This window comes from Cebus imitator, unplaced genomic scaffold, assembly GCF_001604975.1.
Source record: "Cebus imitator isolate Cc_AM_T3 unplaced genomic scaffold, Cebus_imitator-1.0 Scaffold778, whole genome shotgun sequence".
In the NCBI taxonomy this organism is placed as follows: domain Eukaryota; kingdom Metazoa; phylum Chordata; class Mammalia; order Primates; family Cebidae; genus Cebus; species Cebus imitator.
In genome coordinates, this window is record NW_016108093.1 from 396091 (window position 1) to 417635 (window position 21545).

General features: G+C 38.7%; 1 protein-coding gene across 4 annotated transcripts in view; it reads left to right on the forward strand.

Moving 5' to 3' along the window:
- RP2 (RP2 activator of ARL3 GTPase) overlaps positions 1-21545 on the forward strand; it is a 44053-nt gene that overhangs the window by 14594 nt on the left and 7914 nt on the right. For all 4 annotated transcript variants that reach the window (XM_037735317.1, XM_037735318.1, XM_017519835.2 and 1 more), the window contains exons 2-3: positions 733-1398; positions 7918-8032. In XM_037735317.1, coding sequence (XP_037591245.1) covers positions 751-1398; positions 7918-8032 — 763 coding nt within the window. In that variant the 5' untranslated portion in view covers positions 733-750. The remainder of the gene's footprint in view (positions 1-732; positions 1399-7917; positions 8033-21545) is intronic.

The following is a 21545-nucleotide window of genomic DNA, read 5'->3' on the forward strand; positions in this document are numbered from 1 at the left end:
TAGCAAGGTCATGATTAAGATCATTGGATACATAGGATATGAGTTGAATTTTTCACAACCCCTTTTATTAAAATCATTTTTTAATTGCATTTTAGGTTTTGGGGTACATGTGAAGAACGTGCAAGATTGTTGCATAGGTACATATGTGGCAGTGTGATTTGCTGCCTTCCTCCCCTTCACCTATATCTGGCATTTCTCCCCGTGCTATCTCTCCCCAACTCCCCACCCCCTACTGTCCCTCCCCTATTTCCCTGCAACAGACCCCAGTGTCTTAAAATATATTATTGACCCTAGTACTCTACAAAGCTTAGTACATTTTTTACTTAAATAAATTCCAAATAGGCTAAAAGCCTACTGACAATATTGACAGTAGCAATGATGATGTAGGTGTCACCTGGGTTAAGTCGTGAGAAAACTCAAACCATAGTGTCACAGATGCTACCCTTTAGCTTTGCGTGCCCAGAATATAATTTAATAACAAAGAGAGTTTTGTTATTAAATTACACAGATCCGTCTTCTGGGGGTGTGTATTTTGACTAAGATCATTTAAGTTTTATATTATTATTGAGAGAAACAGTTTGTCCTGTTAATTTTCTTATTGTGTTTCAAAGTCATTGAGACTAAGAACTTACATTTTAGCACTAAGAACTGTGCCTGGCACCCAATAGGCATTTAATTGATATTTGTTGAATAATGTTAATAATACTCAAGGTCTGTGTTTTGTTCCTGCAGGTTGATCCAAAAGACTACATGTTCAGTGGACTGAAGGATGAAACAGTAGGTCGCTTACCTGGGACAGTAGCAGGACAACAGTTTCTCATTCAAGACTGTGAGAACTGTAACATCTATATTTTTGATCACTCTGCTACAATTACCATTGATGACTGTACTAACTGCATAATTTTTCTGGGACCCGTGAAAGGCAGTGTGTTTTTCCGGAATTGCAGAGATTGCAAGTGCACATTAGCCTGCCAACAATTTCGTGTGCGTGATTGTAGAAAGCTGGAAGTCTTTTTGTGCTGTGCCACTCAACCCATCATTGAGTCGTCCTCAAATATCAAATTTGGCTGTTTTCAATGGTACTATCCTGAATTAGCTTTCCAGTTCAAAGATGCAGGGCTAAGTATCTTCAACAATACATGGAGTAACATTCATGACTTTACACCTGTGTCAGGAGAACTCAACTGGAGCCTTCTTCCAGAAGATGCTGTGGTTCAGGACTATGTTCCTGTACCTACTACTGAAGAGCTGAAAGCTGTTCGTGTTTCCACAGAAGCCAATAGAAGCATTGTTCCAATATCCCGGGGTCATAGACAGAAGAGCAGTGATGAATCATGCTTAGTGGTATTATTTGCTGGTGATTATACTATTGCAAATGCCAGGAAACTAATTGACAAGGTAAGGAGAAAAAGAAAAGAAATTGTCATACACCTAGATTTAAAAATGGACCATTCTGGAGTACTTACATTCTTTTCAAATTGGCTATTTGAAATATAGGCAACTGCCGGGTGCGGTGGCTCATGCCTGTAATGCCAGCACTTTGGGAGGCCAAGGCGGGTGGATCATGAGGTCAGGAGTTCAAGACCAGCCTTGGTCAAGATGGTGAAACCCAATCTCTACGAAAAATACAAAAAATTAGCCGGATGTGGTGCCACATGCCTGTAATCCCAGCTACTCGGGAGGCTGAGGTAGAGAATTGCTTAAACCCAGGAGGCAGAGGTTGCAGTGAGCCAAGATTACGCCACTGCACTCCAGCTTGGTGACAGAGCGAGACTGCATTTCAAAAAAAAGAAAAAGAAAGAAATAAGAAATACAGGCAACCCTCAAGTTATAGTCCTTTGCCTCCACCCCCTGTCCCAATAGATTTGTCTGTAAGTAGATTGCTTGGGCCTTAAAATACTTTCTCAAAGAAACTTAAAAAATTCAATTCAGTAAGCATTAAGCACCTATTTTTTTTTTTTTGAGACAGAATTTTGCTCTTGTCACCCAGGCTGTGCAATGGCATGATCTCAGCTCACTGCAACCTCCGCCTCCTGGGTTCAAGCGATTCTCCCGCCTCAGCCTCCTGAGTAGCTGAGATTACAAGCGTGCACCACCACGCCCAGCTAATTTTTGTATTATTAGTAGAGATGGGGTTTTACCATGTTGGCCAGACTAGTCTTGAACTGCTGACCTCAGGTGATCCGCCTGTCTCGGTCTCCCAAAGTGCTGGGATTACAGGTGTGAACCACCGTTCCCAGCCAGCACCTGTTATGTGCTAGTTACTATTATCATATTTCACTGATGATAGGATGCCTATTTGTTTTCCAAGGTTTTGCTTATGTGGAATGCATCTTACAATTGATAGCAACATAGAAATGACAAACTACAGTATATGCTAGAGATGAAGATAAATACACAAAATTCTTTGCCCTTAAAGGGTTTCCATTATACCAAATGATTTCTGGAGAAGCTCACAAAAGTAGTACTGCTTAGTAAAGCATGACATTTTATAATTATTTAGTGGGGAAATTTCTTTGGAGTTCTAATTGGTTAGGGGGTAGAAAATGCATTTTTGGTGGTGAGGGGATGAAGTCTTGCTCGGTTGTCGGGCTGGAGTGCAGTGGTGCCATCTCGGCTCACTGCAGCCTTCGTCTCCCAGGTTCAAGTGATTCTCCTGCCTCAGCCTCCCAAGTAGCTGGGACTACAGACAAGTGCCACCACACGCAGCTAATTTTTTTGTATTTTCAGTAGAGACAGGGTTTCACCATGTTAGCCAGGATGCCCTTAATCTCTTGACCTTGTGATCTGCCTGCCTTGGGCCTCCCAAAGTGCTGGGATTACAGGCGTGAGCCACTGCGCCTGGCTGAAAATACATTTAGGAATACTACCTTTGAACCCTGCTGTGACTGTGAGAGCAACCTCCACATTATGTTCCTTATTGTCCTGTACTCTATTGCCATAGAAGGGAGCTTTGTGTAGAAGAGTGAGGTGGAAGCTAGGCTGGCAAAGCTTATAGGCTTATGAACAGTGGGTCTTGGTGAGCTCATGAGTAGAGAGGGTTTCTAGGGTAGCAACTTCTGCTTGAAAAATAATTGAAGATATAGAGGTTAGGGGCTCCAGAAGCAGCAGTTCCTTTGTTGGTGGATGTTCCAGTGGGAAGCCAGCAGTAGGATATATTGATTATCCATTAATCAGGTTCCTTCAGAAGGAATCTGTTTGAATTTAAAAATCAAACTTGCAGAAATGGAGAAGTGAATGGAAAAACTCATCAAGTCTCTTTTTATTTTTTTGAGACAGAGTGTAGCTTTGTCTCCCAGGCTGGAGTACAGTGGCAGGATCTCAGCTCACTGCAACCTCTGCCTCCCGAGTTTAAGCGATTCTCCTGCCTCGCCTCCTGGGTAGCTGGGATTACAGATGCTCGCCACCATGCCCGCTAACTTTTGTATTTTTAGTTGAGACAGGGTTTTGCCATGTTGGTCAGGCTGGTCTTAAACTCCTGACCTCAAGCAATCTACCTGCCTTGGCCTCCCAAAGTGCTGGGATTATAGGTGTGAGCCACCACGCTCGGCTGGAAAGCTCATTATGTCTCTTTTTGAATGGATTTTTTTTAAAGTTGGAGCATATCAAAAGGAAAGATTTTATGAAAATATTAAAAATGAATACCTCTTAATAGCTGTACATTCTACAATGTAGAAAACCCATGTAGAAATGTATGAAATCTACAAAGTATATCTGAGGTGTAGTTTTTAAACCAACAGAAGCCAAAGTATAATTTTAAGACTTTTAGATTTTCTTTTTTGTTTATGCCAATGTGATAAAAACATTCTATGAATCTGGTAAGATATAGAAAAAGGTGCTTCTGGCTTTTGAGCTATCTGATCACATGTTAATCCAATATCTGAGAGGTAAATGCTTTTATTATACTGTATGGTGATTTTTTTTTTTTAACTACATACAGTTTTCAAACTATGTAATTATTTAGGTTAAACTCCTTTTTCGTAGGTAATGAGGAATGGACATAAATAATATTTAGCATGTTTAAAGAAAAAAGCCATCAAAACAGTGTTTCTTCATGAGTCATCAAATGTTCTTTAACCTTTTAACCTTTAGTATCTGGTATATGAAATGGCAGTGTTTGTGTGCCCTTGAAAAGAATATGAGGAGGAAGAATGATATCCTTTAGATGCCCTCTGGAATACAATATAAATAATAATCCCAGAGTGATAATAATAACTAACACTTACATAGTGTTTACTGTATGCCAGGCAGTATTGCAAGGAATTTAAATGAATTAACTCAATACTCAAAACAACTCTATGAAATAAGTGCTATTATTCCCCATTTTACAGATATGAAAAATAGACCATAAAGAGAGTAAGTACCTTGCAAAAGGTCATTCAGCTGGTAAACAGCAGAGCCATGATTCCAATCCAGGCAGTCTGGCTGTGTAGGCTACACCTTCACCCTTAAACATGATGCTGTTATGCTGCTTCAGTGATAAAGGAAAGTTGCTGAATGCCTGGTGGAGTAGGAATGTGACTGAAAGCATGTGGACTCAAGGGCCTTCTAGTCTAGAGACTATTTAAAAGGCTACAGTTATCCTATCTCATTCTGGCAGTACAGAATTAAGGAATGAAGAGAACAAACAAAAATAAAAAATAAAATGCCAAGTACATATGAAGAGGGTATCAAAATATGCTGAAAAACAGAAGACTTACATATTATATTGAGAGATTACCTTTTTTAAAAAATGAAATGAGTTCGTAGGGAAATATGTATAGAAACTACTGAATCTTGAGATGAAAAAAATAAAACTTGAGTCTTTCTCATGTCATAATACAAATGTCAGGACAGCTTAGACTGAAACTGTGATTGCCAACTCTATATTTGTTAAACCACAGGAGGATCACAGAATTTTATTTCACATTGTTTTAATACATTAAATAATGAATTTTTTGTGATAAGAAGTATAAAACTTGAGAGAGGGTAGGAAGTCCAAAAAGGCTGGGTAAAGCAGAAAGTACATTCCATAGGGAGCCAAGAGAAGTTACTAGGCTTTGGTTCTCTCACCTAAAAATCAGATTCCTCGACTTCTCTTACCTACATCACAGATATGTACAGGATAAATTAAAGTAAAATAGTTTGAATTGTTTAGGAGTATTTCATCATTTGAAATTGAAGTTGGTAGTTACCACTATTTTCAAGTCTTTAAAAGTAGAAGAATTTTCATGAAAAGGAGTCTCTCCAAATCTGCAGTGAAATATTACAGTATAGTTTGTTATTTAGGTAACAGTATTTTGAAGTAATCATCAAAATCTTATCAGTTTGTGTCTATAAAATTAGAGATGATAAACACTCTAGAAAATAGGTAGAATTATTTCTGTTATTTTTATTTTATAGTCATCTGACAGTGATGTCCATGTAATTCTCTACAATTTTTAAATATATGTTTCTTTTTTTGGAGGCAGCATTGAATGAGGGTTCTGAAATAGGATTTGAGTTTGATCAAATTTAATGGAATGGTATGGAATAATGTAGCCACAGGATGAAATACTGTCAGCCATTAAAACTGATTTCATGTAAAAAATGTCACAAGTGAAAATTTGTAGAATATTATGTAAGTAACTGATTTTTTTTTAAGTAGGTAAGTCTGAAAAGTTATAGATACTAAAATGTTAACAGTCATGCTTATTCTTAGGCAGTTAAGAGCAGGGTTTTCTTTTTTTGCAGTTCTATGGATTTAACAATGAGCATATATTATTTCTGTAATGGGAGAAAAAGAAAACTGGGAGGGTATACCTGTATGGCAGTAGCATCTTTTAGTTGTAGCACCCTGGTTGATATTTCTTTGTTTCTATTTTTTATTTTTCAAATGTTCTGTGTTGAGAATACATGTTACTTTTAATTATTAATCGATGATACACTGGACACGGAAAATGTGGCACATATACACCATGGAGTACTATGCAGCCATAAAAAAATGATGAGTTTGTGTCTTTTGTAGGGACATGGATGAACCTGAAAACCATCATTCTCGGCAAACTGACACAAGAACAGAAAATCAAACAGCACATGTTCTCACTCATAGGAGGGTGATGAACAATGAGAACACATGGACACAGGGAGGGGAGCATCACACACTGGGGTCTGTAGGGGGGAACTAGGGGAGGGCCAGCAGGGGGTGGGAAGTTGGGGAGGGATAACATGGGGAGAAGTGCCAGATATAGGTGATGGAGAGGAAGGCAGCAAACCACATTGCCATGTATGTACCTATGCAACAATCTTGCATGTTCTTCACATGTACCCCAAAACCTAAAATGCAATAAAATATATATTTTAAAAAAACCTAACAAGGTTTGCTAAAAATTAAGTGATTGGAATGACTACATTTTTTTTTTTTTAAGAGACAGGATCTTGCTCTGTTGTCCAGGCTGGAGTGTAGTGGTGAGATCATAGCTCAGTGTAACCTCAAACTCCTGGGCTCAAAGGATCCTCCCACCTCAGCCTCCTGAGTAGCTGGAACTACAGGCACATGCCACCACACCTGGATAATTTTTAAAATTTTTTATAGAGGGGGTCTTGCTATGTTGCCCAGGCTGGCCTCAAACTCCTGGTCTCAAGCGATCCTCCCATGTTGACCTCTCAAAGACCTTGGATAGCAGGTATGAGCCATGATGCTGGGCTGACTTTGCATTTTTAAAAACTACTTTCATAATTACTTTAAAAATTAACACATCCTTGTGGAGAATTATAGAAATAAGAAAGAGTAAAATAAGTTCAAAATGAGTATGTAATTGTACCATACCTTGAATAATCTTTTTAGGAATAATTTTTAAAATTCTACAGCACTACTTATGACTATATATACACTGTTCCTTTTTGTAGCTATCACTGGATGTTAATCCTTACTAACAAAACAGCTTGTCATTTACTAGGTTTGAATCACAGCTCTGTCACGTAATTGTTAAATGTCCTTGGGCAAGTCCTTTAATCACTGTGTGCCTTAGTTTTCACATCTGTACAATAAGGATAATGATACCTACTTCATGGGAGGGTTAAACATGTACATGTAAAGTACATAAAGCTGCCTGCCACATAGTAAGTGCTCGGTAAGTGTGATCTACCGTTATTGTGCTATACTATATACATTTGTATCATGCTTTTTAAAATTAACATTATTGGCCAGGTACAGTGGCTCATGCTTGTAATTCCAGCATCTTGGGTGGCTGAGGCAGGAGGATGGCTTGAGCCCAGGAGTTCAAGATCAGCCTGGCAACATGGCAAGACCCTGTCTCTACAAAAAAAATTTAAAAAGTTAGCCGGGCACGGTGGCATGGGCCTGTAGTTCTAGCTACCTGGGAGGCTGAGGTGGGAGAATCGCTTGAACCCAGGAGTTTGAGGCCGCAGTGAGCTATGATTGCACAACTACATTCCAACCAGGGCAACAGAGTAAGACCCTGTCTCAAAAAAGAAAGAAAAAGAAACTATATAAAATTAACATTATGACATAAGCTTTTCCCCATTTTATTATAACATCTTTGTTGTATTTAATGAGCTATGATAAATGTAATGAACTGTGGCATTTCATCATGTGACTGTACCGTAATTTACTTAACCATTCTCTTCTCATTGGACATTTGCAGTGTCACCAAACTAAAACTTCCATCTGGTAGTAGAAAAATTTTAATCATGTCTTAAACTTGAGATATAATTCATATTTATTTGACTCTTAATCTTAAACTGCAGTACCAAGCCAGAACTACCCATCCAGAAGAAAGAATCTCATGTAGTGAGAACTTATTATAGCAAACACCCTGAATTAGACTTATAATTAAAACAAAAATCAGTGTACTGTTGAGAAATACTAGAATAGGAAATCATTGTTTTAGTCTCAGAAATTCATTTTAAAATCTAAATGAAATTTTATTTTCACAGATGGTTGGTAAAGGCTTTTTTCTAGTTCAGACGAAGGAAGTGTCCATGAAACCTGAGGATGCTGAAAGGGTTTTTCGAGAAAAAGCACCTGACTTCCTTCCTCTTCTGAACAAAGGTACCTTCTGGATGATTGGTATACTTTTGTGATTATTTTCTTTACATGCTGATTTGATTTACTTTTGCCTTTAACATTTCTTTTGCGTTGCCTTCTCTTTCTCATTTGTGCTTTGTTTTTTTTTCTATTATTGTTCAGAAATGTTAAAATTTCACATTTTAACATTCAAGGAGCCCTAGATAACTAACTAGAAATTAGGCATTCCCTTTTTTCCCTATCCTGTGTTCTTAGTACTGAAAGTCACATTTTATTATGTATCTTATTATTGTTTTAATTATTATTGTATTATTGTTTTACCTGTATAGTGTAGTGAGTAAACATTTCATACTTCCTGCTCAGAGTTGCAAAGCACTTGATAAAGATACTATCTACCTTCAGTGTGCTTTAATCATACTGGAAAAGAAATAAGAAATATAAAGTGGTATATTATTTTATGTATTTCATATGATTGATTAACTTCCCTTGTATAATTAGAATTGTTTTCCCTAATGGGTAAATGCCACCAATAAATTTCAGATATTGGATATAGGTCTTCAAAGAGAGGAACTTAAGTACGTGTGCCCACCTGAAGGGTTACTGTCTGCCTACCTGTATTTGAAGGTGTATTGATTCTAGAGGACAGAGTATTCTTTATCTGTTCAGAGTGCGGACATTGTTTGCTGAAGGCTCATCAGGCTTTCCTTGACTGGCCTGAGCAAATATGTGTAGTAATATGCAGTGTTGATTGAGTATACCCTAGAGAGGGGGCACATCTGCATTTTATATGCTCTTTATGTATAAAAATATTATAATAAACTGTGAAAACCTGTATGAAATGTTAGAGGATTGTTAGGATAAGTAATGCTGGTGTAACTCAGCTGGTAAGTATTAATGCAGTATTTGATAATACTTTTGTGGTTACTGTAGTAGTAGTAAGGACTTGCTCCAACCCTCTGCATGAATCTACCCCAGAATATATGTAGGAAATTCTGGCCTGACCCCTTTGATGCAACCATTTTGACATGGGAACATTTGGAAGCTTGAAAATGAACCTTTAACCTCTTAGCAAGCTTTTGGAAATTGAATCAGGTAATAAGTGTATTGGACATCCTAAAGTGTGAGAGTTAGTAATAAAGTGAGCATGTCGGTAGGTCTAAATTAAAGATTTATGTACTTGTGTGATGTTAGTGAAGTAGTATTACAGAATTGCTCCAACCCAAATATAGTATCTGCATTTAAGTAACAGAACATTCCGCATGGAAGAAGTAAAATGTTCTGTTGGTGCAAAAAGTAGAACTAAAGCCAATAAGCAGATGTTGCAGGAATTTCAGCAAATAAACAGTATATAAACAAGTCTTAAACACCAGAGATGCCTGTAGGAGGTATTCAAAGACTGATGAGTTCATAGCAAAAGATAATAGGAGCCAGCTTGAAGGAGTTTCCATGGGCCAAATTTGGGACAATTTAACAATTAAAAAGAATACTGGGACTGGATGTAGTGCCTCAAACCTATAATCCCAGCATTTTGGGAGGGTGAGGTGGAAGGATTGCTTAAGGCCAGGAGTTTGAAACGAACCTAGACAACATAGCAAGACGCTGTCTCTACAGAGAATACAAAAATTAGCTGGGGGTGATGCACATTTGTCATCCCAGCTACTCAGGAGGCTGAGGTGGGAGGGTCACTTGAGCCCAGGAGCTTGAGGCTGCAGTGAGCCATGCTTATGCTGCTGCACTATAGCCTGGGCAACAGAGCAAGAGCATGTCTCAAAAAAAAAGAGAAGAATGAAGGTGATGATTTAACAACAGAAATCTCTGCATCCATATTGTTAAACAAAAAGGGGAGGGAAGAAAGGAATGTTCATCTGCTCTTTACAGAATATTGTGAGCTAAAAAATGCAGAAGGAATGATGGACTTCGGAAATCATCATTTTCCAACGCCAGTGTAATAATGATTTCAGACAAAGATTATCAGTGGGTGGTAAAACTATTGGGGTAAAAGTTGCTAAGAAGTAGGATAATTATACATCCTAATTCAAAGGGGAAGTGTACCTTTACAGCAGAGATGTGGTGATCACCATGTTAACCCAGTGATCAAACAGCATCACTGATAGACACCCTAACATTGTGTTACTCATGATGTGATGCAGTGAAAAATACGCAACATCACCTGTAGAGTGTTCTTGCCCAAGTAACCTGAATCTAATTGAGCCAAGACTTAACTTCCAGTTTGTAGGAAGAATAGAAATATGTTAAATGACACCATAAGGAAATAATAAAACAAATCCAAAATAGAAGACATTCTACAAGACAACTGGCTAGGTCTCTTCAGACAGTGTAATGGAAAACAAAAAAGATAGAGGAATTATTCTGGATTAGGAGACTAAAGAGACATAACAACTAAATGCAATGAGTGAACCTTGATTGGATCTTAGGTTGGGTTGGAGTGAGCTGTAAAAGGCATTTTTGGGACATGTAGTGGAGTTTGAAGATGCGACAGAATTATCATTAATACCCTTTGGTATGATAATGGTGCTGTAGTTATGTAGGAGCTACATGCTGAAGTTTCCTGATGTCTGCTACTTTCAAATGACTCAGCAAAATTAAGCATATATGTGCAGATAGATGGTGTTTATTGTGTAATAAAGCAAATGTGGACAAATGTTAGCTTTTGGTGGTATAGATGAAAGGCAAATGCATATTTACGCTATTCTTTCAACTCTTCTATAATATGTAGAAATTTTCAAAATAATAAGTTGGGGAAAACTTTTAAGCTACTCAGCAGTGGAATAGTGAGTAGACTGGCAGTAGAGATATTCTAGCAGGAGTTGGATGGACTGGGCCCTTATCTAAAAGTGACCATCAGTCATTCTAAGGCAGGGTGTCTCAACCTTGGCACTATAGACATTTTAGGCCAGGTAATTTTTGTTATGAGAGGCTGTCCCGTACCTTACAAGATGTTTAGCAGCATCTCTGGCCTCTACCCATTAGATGCCAATAGAACACCACCCCAGTTGTGGCAACCAAAAATGATTCCAGATGTTGCCAGATGTCCCCAGAGCTATGGGAGGGAGGCAAAATTGCTGCCAGTTGAGAACCACTGTACTGAACTAAGAGTGGTCTTATTTATTTATTTTGAGAATTCACATGTACCTTAAATAATTTGCACCTCAGAGTCTGTCAGTTTTCCTCTTCAGTTGCAATAGTCACATTTATTTTCAATATTTAATAAAGCTATTTGACTGCTTAGTAAGTTAATTCATTGTTTTTCATCATGAGGATCTCCAGATCGACTAATCCTCAGAACTATCCAGGGTGCTTTTAAAAACATAATTTTCAGCCAAACATGGTGGCTCACACCTGTAATTCCAGCACTTTGAAAGGCTGAGGCAGGTGGATTGCTTGATCCTAGGAGTTCAAGACCAGCCTGGACAACATGGCAAAACCCCATCCCTACAGAAATTAGCTGGGAATGGTGGTGTGCGCCTGTAGTCCCAGCTACTTGGAGGCTGAGGTGGGAGGATCACCTGAGCCCAGGGAGGTTGAGGCTGCAGTGACCCATGATCGCACCACTGCACTCCAGCTTGGGCAACAGAGCAAGACCTTGTCTCAAATACATAAATACATAAACAAAATTTCTTTTTTCTTTTTTTTTGAGACAGGGTCTTACTCTGTTGCCCAGGCCGGAGTGCAGTGGTACAATCTTGGCTCATTGTAACCTCTCTCTCCGGGGCTCAAGCAGTCCTCCTGCCTTTGTCTCCTGAGCTCAAGCAATCCTCTTACCTCAGCCTCCCAGGTAGCTGGGACCACAGGCGTGCCCCACCATTCCTGGCTAATTTTTGTATTTTTTGTAGAGACGGCGTTTTGCCATGTTGCCCAGGATGGTCTGGAACTCGTGAGCTCAAGTGAATCCTCCTGCCTCAGCTCCCAAAGTGCTGAGATTACAGCCGTGAACACCGAGCCCAGCCAGTAAACAAGTTTTCTACTCCTACCCCAGAAAGCCTGATTCAAAAATCTTTGAGATGTACCCTTGGAATATTCCTTTTTTGATTAGTCAGACTTGGGTTCTTTTGTTTTAGAGAGTCATTCATTCATTTATTCAACAAAGTTGATGAAGTCTTAGAAGTAGGAGAGAGAGAGAGAGTCAGCTAATGTAGGGCCTTGTAAGCCACTGTAGAGACTTTGGCTTCTGTAGTAGTCTGAGTGAGATGAGATGCTGCTGGACGTTTGTGGGCTTTTTTAAAATAAACTTTTTATATTGGAATGATTTTAGGTTTACAGAAAAATTGCAAAGATAGTACAGAAAGTTTCTGTATATCCCTTACCCAGCTTCCCTAAATGTTAACATAACCATAATACATTTGTCAAAGCTAAGAAATTTACATTGGTAAAATGCTAACTTAAACTACAGACTTTATTCAAATTTTACCAGTTTTTCCACTTATGTCCTTTTTTCAGTTCCAGAATTCAATCCAAGATCCCACATTGCTTTTTGTTGCCATGTCTCCTTAATTTCCTGTGGCAGATGTGACAGTTCTTCAGTCTTTCCTTGTTTTTCATAATCTTAAAACTTTTGAACAGTAGTGGTCAATTATTTTGTAGAATGTTCCTCAATTTATGTTTATCTGACATTTTCCTTTAGTTAGACTAGGGTTATGGGTGTTTAGGAAGAGGCAAAGTGCCCTTCTCATCACATAACATCACAGGGCACATGATGTCAATATGAGGTGGTATCTGCCAGATTTCTCTGCTGTAAAGTTTCCATGTTTCCCTTTCCATACTCCATTCTTTGAAAATGAGTCACTAAGACCAGTACACAATCAAGGAGTGGAGATTTAAGCTCTACCATCCGGAGAGAGGAATATCCACATACATTATTTGGAATTCTGTAAGAAAGATTTGTCCTGGCTGGGTGTGGTGGCTCACGGCTGTAATCCCAGCACTTTGGGGGGCCAAGGTGGGCGGATCATGAGGTCAAGAGATCAAGACCATCCTGGCCAACATGGTGAAACCCCATCTCTACTAAAAATACAAAAATTAGCCAGGCATGGTGCCGTGCGCCTGTAGTCCCAACTACTTGGGAGGCTGAGGCAGGAGAATCACTTGAACCTGGGAGGCGGAGGTTGTAGTGAGCCAAGATCACGCCACTGGTGACAGAGTGGGTCTCTGTCTCAAGAAAGAAAGGTGGGGGGAGGGAGGGAGGGAGGGAGGGAAAAGAAAAAAAAAAAAGAAAAGAAAAAAAGGAAAGAAGGGAGGAAGGAAGGAAGGAAAGATTTGTGTCTTCTCATTTATTCATTCATTTATTTCTCATGGGTATGTATTTTATTCTTTAGGTGGTAATTCATTACTATCAAATTGTTCCAGTTTTAACCATCTGAAGTGCTTTTAGGTTGGCTTTTTTGTCCCTTTGACATGCCCCATCCTTTTGAATTTTGAACACTACTTTCTGGCCCTACAAGATGCTCCAGGCTCATCCTATATCTTTCCTTGCTCCAGAACTAGTATCAACATTTCTCCAAGGAACCTGGTTTCTTTTATTCTAGAATGATAGAAAACAAGATCTGGGTACTAGGTGTGCCCTTTACTATTGGGATACCACTGGTTCTAAGCCCTTTCAACAGACAAAGGTTAAAAAATGCATGCATGACTATTAACCTGTATATACACACACATCTATAATTCTGTATCCGTCTATTAAAATATCTCTGACCCTCATCCAGCCCCACAGGGTTCATTCTAGCATCCCTTCCCTTGCTTTTTTTGTGACTTCTTGCTCTGAAAGTGAGAAACCTGGCTTCTATTATGTATGCTTTATTCTCTTATTTGTTTAACACTAGTATACATATAATAATATAGTTTTAGAATTGCTAATGCATACCCCTGTGAGAAACTTATTTACCAACTCGAGTGCAGTTGGTATTATACAGTCTTTGTCTTTAGCCTTACAGTAGCCACTCGAAACAGTTTTCCAAAGTCCTGAGGTCAGCTCCTTTTTCCCTTATCCCCTTCATTGAAGTATTGGCATACATCCATAATACTGTTAGATTCATTTGTCACAAGCTACATTCCATCTTTGGATACCCTCACATCTTGGTTAATTTTTTAAAATTTTCATACAGTAACGTTCAGTTGGCATGGGTTTTGATGAGTGCATAAAGTCCACCACCCCATTTATCACCCCAGTACCAGAGAAAACAGTTCTCCCTAAAAATTGCCCTTTTAGTCAGTCAACCACAACTTTTGGCAACTGACTTGTTTCCTGTCCCTATGATTTTGCCTTTTCCAGCGTGTCCCATAAATGGAATCATACAACATGTAGCCTTTCAAGTCTGGCTTCATTTGTTAAAATGCATTTGTGATTTAGCCGTCTTGCTAGGTGACTCAATAACTTGTTCTTTTTTTATTGCTGAATAGTATTCCTTGTCTTGATGTACCACAGTTTGTTTTTCCATTCAATTGTTGGACATCCTGCTTGTTTCCAGTTTTTGCCAATTATGAATAAAGCCACTATAAACATTTGTGTGTAAGTTTTTTTATTGAAGTAAAATATACATATATAATTTACCATCTTTATCACTTAAGTATATAGTTCAGTGGTAATAAATACATTTACATTGTCTTTTTTCCCCTCATTCCCCCCCATCCCATTGTCCCCTTTTCCTGACTCTGATAACTACCAATCTACTCTCTCTGTTCATGAGATCCACTTTTTTAGCTCCTACATATGAGTAAGAGCATGTGATATTTGTCTTTCTGTGTTTGGCTTATTTCACTTAACCTAATGGTCCCTAGTTTCATCCATGCTGCTAAAAATGACAGGATTTCATTCATTTTATGGCTGAATAATATACCATTGTATAAATATAACACATTTTCTTTATCCATTTATATGTTGATGGGCACTTAGCCCGATTTCATATTTTGACTGTTGTGAATAATGCAGTGATCACGGGTGCAGATATCTCTTTGACATATTGATTTCCTTGCTTTTGGATCTGTACCCAGTACTGGAATTGCTGGATCATGTTGTGGTTCTATTTTTAGTTTTTTGAGGGATCTGCATTGTGTATAGGTTTTTGAGTGTACATAACTTTTCTAATCACTTGGGTAATTTGCTAGCATTTGATATTGTCAGTTTTCTAATAGGTATGTCATGGTATCTCTCTGTGTTTTTTAAGTCAACTTTTAATTTTGGAATAATTTTAGATTCACAGGAAAGTTGTCAAGATAGGCCAGGCGTGGTGGCTCATACCTGTAATCTCAACCATTTGGCAGGAGGATTGCTTGAGCCCAGGAGTTCAAGACCAGCCTAGGCAACATAATGAGACCTTGTCTCTACAAAAAAGAAAAAGAATGAACCGAGCATGGTGACATGCACCTGTAGCCCCAGCTACTCTGGAGGCTGATCTCAGGAGCAAGGCAAAGATGTCCTCCATCATTATTCTGCAAGTGTTCAGTCTCACCATTAAGAATCATGTCAGAAGGCTGGGCACAGTGGCTCACGCCTGTAATCCCAGCACTTTGAGAGGCCAAGTTGGGCAGATCACCTGAGGTCAGGAGTTCGAGACCAGCCTGGCCAACATGGTAAAACCCTGTCTCTACTAAAAATACAAAAAATCAGCCAGGTGTGGTGGTGCTCACCTATAGTCCCAGTTATTTGGGTGGCTGAGGCAGGAGAATCACTTGAGCCCGGGAGATGGAGGTTGCAGTGAGCCAAGATTGCGCCACTGCTCTCCAGCCTGGGCGACAGAGTGAGACTCCATCTGAAGAATAAAAAAAAGAATCATGATGTCAGTGTGTCAGTGGCCAGGCACAGTGGCTCATGCCTGTAGTCCCAGCACTTTGGGAGGCTGAGGCAGGTGGATCACTTAGCCCAGGAGTTTGAGACCAGCGTGGGCAACAAGGTAAAACCCCATCTCTACAAAAAATACAAAAATGAGCTGGGTGTGTGATGGTATGTGCCTGTAGTCCCAGCTACTTGGGAGGCCGAAGTGGGAGGATCAGTTGAGCCTGGGAGGCAGAGGTTGCAGCAAGCTGAGATCACACCACTGCACTCCAGCCCTGGTGGGGAGTGACCCAGGGAGATCCTGTATCAAAAAAATAAAAATAAAAACCCACTATGTCAGGGCTAGGCACAGTGGCTCATGCCTGTAATCCCAGCAATTTGGGAGGCCAAGGTAGGAAGATTGCTTGAAGCCAAGAGTTCAAGACCAGCTTGAACAACAAAGTGAGATCCCATCTCTTTATTTAAAAATTTAAAATTAAATTAAAAATTTAAAAAGGAATTATATCAGTTGTAAGTTTTCATACATACCTTTCTTTTTTTTTTGATGGAGTTTCGCTCTTGTTGCCCAGGCTGGAGTGGAATGGCCCAATCTCAGCTCACCGCAACCTCTGCCTCCCAGGTTCAAGTGATTCTCCTGCCTCAGCCTCCTAAGTAGCTGGGATTATAGGCATGCGCCACCATGCCTGGCTAATTTTGTATTTTTAGTAGAGATGGGGTGTCTCCATGTTGGTGAGGCTGGTCTTGAACTCCCGACCTCAGGTGATCCACCTGCCTCGGCCTCCCAAAGTGCAGGGATTACAGGCATGAGCCACTGCACCTGGCCTATACATACCTTTTATTAGGTTAAGAGAGTTTCTGTGCCTAGTTTATTGAGTTTTTATTATGCATGAATGTTGAATGTTTTGTTTGTATTTATTGACATGAGCATAAGTTTTTACTTATTTATTTAATCTGGTGTTTGGCTTTTATTGATACCTGAATGTCAAACCAGCCTTGTATTCCTGAGATGAACCTCTGTGATCATGCTGTATTATTTCTTTAATATATTGCTGGATTTGATTTGCTAATATTTTGTTGAGAATTTTTACATCTTTCTTCATGAGGGATGTTGGTCTGTAGTTTTCATTTTTTGTAATCTCTTTGTCTCATTTTGATATTGGGAAAATGCTGGCCTCATAAAATGAATTGAAAAGTATCTTCTTCTATGATCTTGAGATTGCAGAGAATTAGTATCATTTCTTCCTCAAATATGTGGTAGACTTTGCCAGTGAAACTACCTGGGCCTGGAGATTTGTTTTTTTGGAAGGTTTTTATCTATAAATTAATTTTACTATTATATGACTCTTCAGGCTATCTTTTTTTAAGTGAATTTTGGTAGTTTATGTCTCTCAGGGAATTGTTTCATTTCACCTAAGTTATTGAACATATGGGGATATAGTTGTTTACAGTATTTCACTGTCTGTGGGATCTGTAATGGTGTTCCTCTTTCATTCCTGCTATTAATAATTTGAGTCCCCTCTCCCTCACTTTCATTCTCATTCTCCCTCTCCCATCAGCCTGGATAGAGGTTTATCTTTTTTTGTTTTTTGGCTTGGTTGGTTTTGTTTCTGTTTTTTTCTAGCTTTATTGACTTATAATTGACAAAATTGCATATTTTAAGGGATACAGTGTTATTATCTTATATATGTACTTATTGTGGAATGATTACCACAATCAAGTTAGTTAACACACCCATCACTTTACATATATATCATTTTTTATTAACTATAGTCACCATGCCATAAATTAGATCCTCAAAACGTATTCACCTTATAGCTACTAGACTGTACACTTTGACGAACATCTCCCCATTTCCTCCAGCCCCTTGCAACCACCATTTTATTCTATGTTTTTATGAATTCACGTTTTTCAGATCCACATATAAATCATATAGTATCTGTATATCTCTGTCTTATTTCATTTAGCATAATGCCCTCCAAGTTCATCATGTTTGTGCAAATGGCAGAATTTCTTTCTTTTCTATAGCTGAATAGTATTCCGTTGTGGATATATCCACATTTCTTTATTCATTCATCCCTCAGCAGGCAGGTTGATTACATGTCTTGGCTATTGTGAATAATGCTGCAGTGAACATGGGAGTACAGATATCCCTTTGACGTTGATTTTTTTAAAAAAAATTTTGTGGAGACAGGGTCTTGTTATATTGCCCAGGCTGGTCTCAAACTCCTGGCCTCAAATGATCCTCCTGCCTCAGCCTCTGAGTCTTTGGGATTACAGGAGTGAACCACCACATGCAGCAGACATTGGTTTCAATTCCTTTGGATACATACCCAGAAGTAAGAAAGTAAGATTGCTAGATCATATAGTAGTTATATTTTTAGTTTTCTGGGGAACCTCCATACTGTTTTCCACAGTGGCTGTACCAATTTACATTCCCACACAGAGTATAAGGGTTCTTTTATCTCCACATCCTCAACAATACTTATCTCTTGTTTTATAATTGTGATTAGAAGAGGTGTGAGATGATATTTCACTGTGATTTTGGTTTGCATTTCTCTGATGATTAGTGATGTTGAGTATCTTTTCATGTAAAGTTTATTATTTTATTGATAATTTCAAAGATGCAGCTTTTTGTTTCTTTGATTTTCTGTTTTTCTCTTTTCAATTTTATTGATTTCTGCTCTAATTTTTTCTTTTCACTAGCTTTAGGTTTGTTTTGTTCTTCTTTCTCTAGTTGCTTAAGGTTTAAGCTTAGGTTACTGATTTTAGATATTTCTTTTCAAATATACTCGATTCTCATTATTCATGGTAGTTACGGTGTATAAAGTCGCTGTGAACACTGAATTAGCGAATACTGAACTGCTATTCCTAGGAGAAAGACAGGATTAGGTTTCTGCAGGTGTCTGTTCACAACGTTTTCATCAACTGATCAATACATAAGTTTGTTTAATGTGTGTTTCTGTTTAAAGATACCTTATTCAGTATATACTGTTGATTCATTAGCATTGAACTCACAGCCAACAGCACTAGAACTCATGCTGGAGTAAAGCTTATCTAACACATTTTCTCCTGAGGCACAGCACAGCCTTCCTCAGTTTGGGAGCCGTTAGACAGCACTTCAACACTGTGTTTGGGGGCTATTTCATTTTTTTGGAGACAGGGTCTTGCTCTTTCACCCAGGCTAGAGTTCAGGGGTGTGACCATAGCTCACTGTAACCTCAAACTCATGGGCTCAAGTGATCCTCCCACCTCAGATTTCTGGGGAGCTAGGACTACAGGTGCAAAGCTTTTTTTTTTTTTTTTTTAACATAAAAGAGACAGGGTCTTACTATGTTACTCAGGCTGGCCTTGAACTCCTGGGCTCAGGTGATCCGCCCAACTCAGCCTCCCAAAGTGCTGGAAGTACAGGTGTGAGCCACCATGCCCAGCCCCCAGCTATTTTTTTTAAACAACGTTGTAGAGTCGGGGTCTTGCTATGTTACCCAGGCTGATCTCAAACTCCTGGCCTCAAGCAATCCTCCCTCCTCAGCCTCCCAAAGTGCTGAGATTACAGGCGTGAGCCACTGTGCCTGGCCTAGGGGATATTTTAAACAGGCAAAATCACCAACAAAAAGCACAAAAATGTGAAAAACATGGTACTACCTAGACCTCAAAAAGGACACCTGCTGTACAGTAGCTGAAACAAAAAGGCAGAGAAAGCATCACCTTGTTCAACCTCAGCTGGGAGCACACACATCAAGCAATTCAAATTTTTTGCCACTGTGCATGTCCACAAATAACTGTGAAAGCACTGCAAATATCAATTTGGGGAGTTACAAATGAATTTTAGCAAGTAGGTAAATTTGAAATGAAGGGATCTGTATATAATAAGGGTTGACTCTTATTTAATGTTACAATTTTTCCTTTAAGCACTGCTTTAGCTGCATCTCACAAATTTTGATATGTTGTATTTTCATTTTTATTTAATTCAGAGTTTGGTAAAATATGGCCCACTGCCTGCTTTAATAATTGGGGCACAGCCACGCTCATTCTTTTTTTTTTTTTTTTGAGATGGAGTTTTGCTCTTGTCACCCAGGCTGGAGTGCAATGGCACACTGCACCCTCCACCTGCTGGGTTCAAGTGATTCTCCTGCCTCAGCCTCCCAAGTAGCGGGACTACAGGCACCCGCCACCTCACCTGGCTAATTTTTGTATTTTTAGTAGAGCTGGGGTTTCACCATGTTGGCCAGGCTAGCCTTGAACTCCTGACGTCAGGTAATCTGCCTGCCTCAGCCTCCCAAAGTGCTGAGATTACAGGCATGAGCCACAGCCCCCAGCCTGTCATTCTTTCATCTATTACATTATGGTGCACAAAGCCTAAAATATTTCCTGTCTGGCCCTTTACAGAAAAAGTATGTTGACCCCTGATTTGGTTAAAAATATTTTTTAGTTTCCCTTGAGACTTCACTTGATCCATGAATTATTTAGAAGTATAATTGTTTAATTTCCAAACATTTGGGGATTGTCCAGGTATAATTCTATTATTGATTTCTAAATTAATCCTGTTATGGACGAAGAATGCACATTTGTATGATTTCTGTTTTCTTTAATTAAAATGTGTTTTATGGCACAGAATATGGCTTATCTTGGTGAATATTCTATGTGCATCTGAGAAGAATGTGCAATCTGCTGTTGCTTTGATTGAGTCTTCTATAAATGTCTACTAGGTCAAGTTGGTTGATAGTGCTATTCAGGTTATCTATATCCTTGCTGATTTTCTGCCTACTTGTTCCATAAATTAAAGAGAGAGGAGTGTTGAAGTCTCCAACTAATTATGGATTTGTCTATTTCTCTATTCAGATCCTATCAGGTTTTGTCTCATGTATTTTGAAGCTCTGTTATATTATGTGCATACACATTTAGGATTGTTATAATCTTCTTGGAGAATCCTTCATTATTATGTGACGTCCGTCATTTTTTTTGAGAGGGGTTCTTGCTTTGTCACCCAGTCTGGGTGCAGTGGTGCAGTCATAGCTCACTGTAGCCTCGAACTCCTGGGCTCAAGTAGTCCTCCCATCTCAGCCTCCCAAGTAGCTGGCATTACAGGCACAAGCCATCACATCCAGCTCTGATGTCCTTAATTATCTCTGATGATTTTCCTTGTTCTGATATCTACCTCATCTGAAATTAATATAGCTATTCTAGCTTTCATTTGGTTAGTATTGTAAAGTTTTATCCCTTTTCTTTTAGCTTATCAAGGCTGTATATTTAAAGTGAGTTTTTTTGTAGACAGCATGTAGTTGGTTTTTTCTTTTCAATCCAGTCTGTCAGTCGCTTTTAACTGCTGTATTTAGACCATTCACATTGAAAGGGATTATTGATACAGTTGGTTCAAAGTCTCTCATCTTGCTAGCTGATTTCTGTTCCATTTGTTCTTTTTTCCTTATTATCTTTTTCTTGTTAGCAATTTTATAATACCACTTAATCACCTCTATTGACTTATATTTATACCTCTTCAAAAACTTACTTAATGGTTGTGTTATGTTTTAAGCAAACATTTTTAAATAATTTGAGTCTACCTTCTAATATTATACAACTTCACTTCCCATCTAAGGACCTGATAACATTATATTCTCAATTCTTCCTTCTCATCTCTGTGTCATTATTGTCATATATTACTATTACACGTTATAAACACCTAATACATTGTTAATGTTAATGCTTTGAACTGTCTGGTGGGTTTTTTGTCTGTTTTTTGGGTTTTTTTTTTTT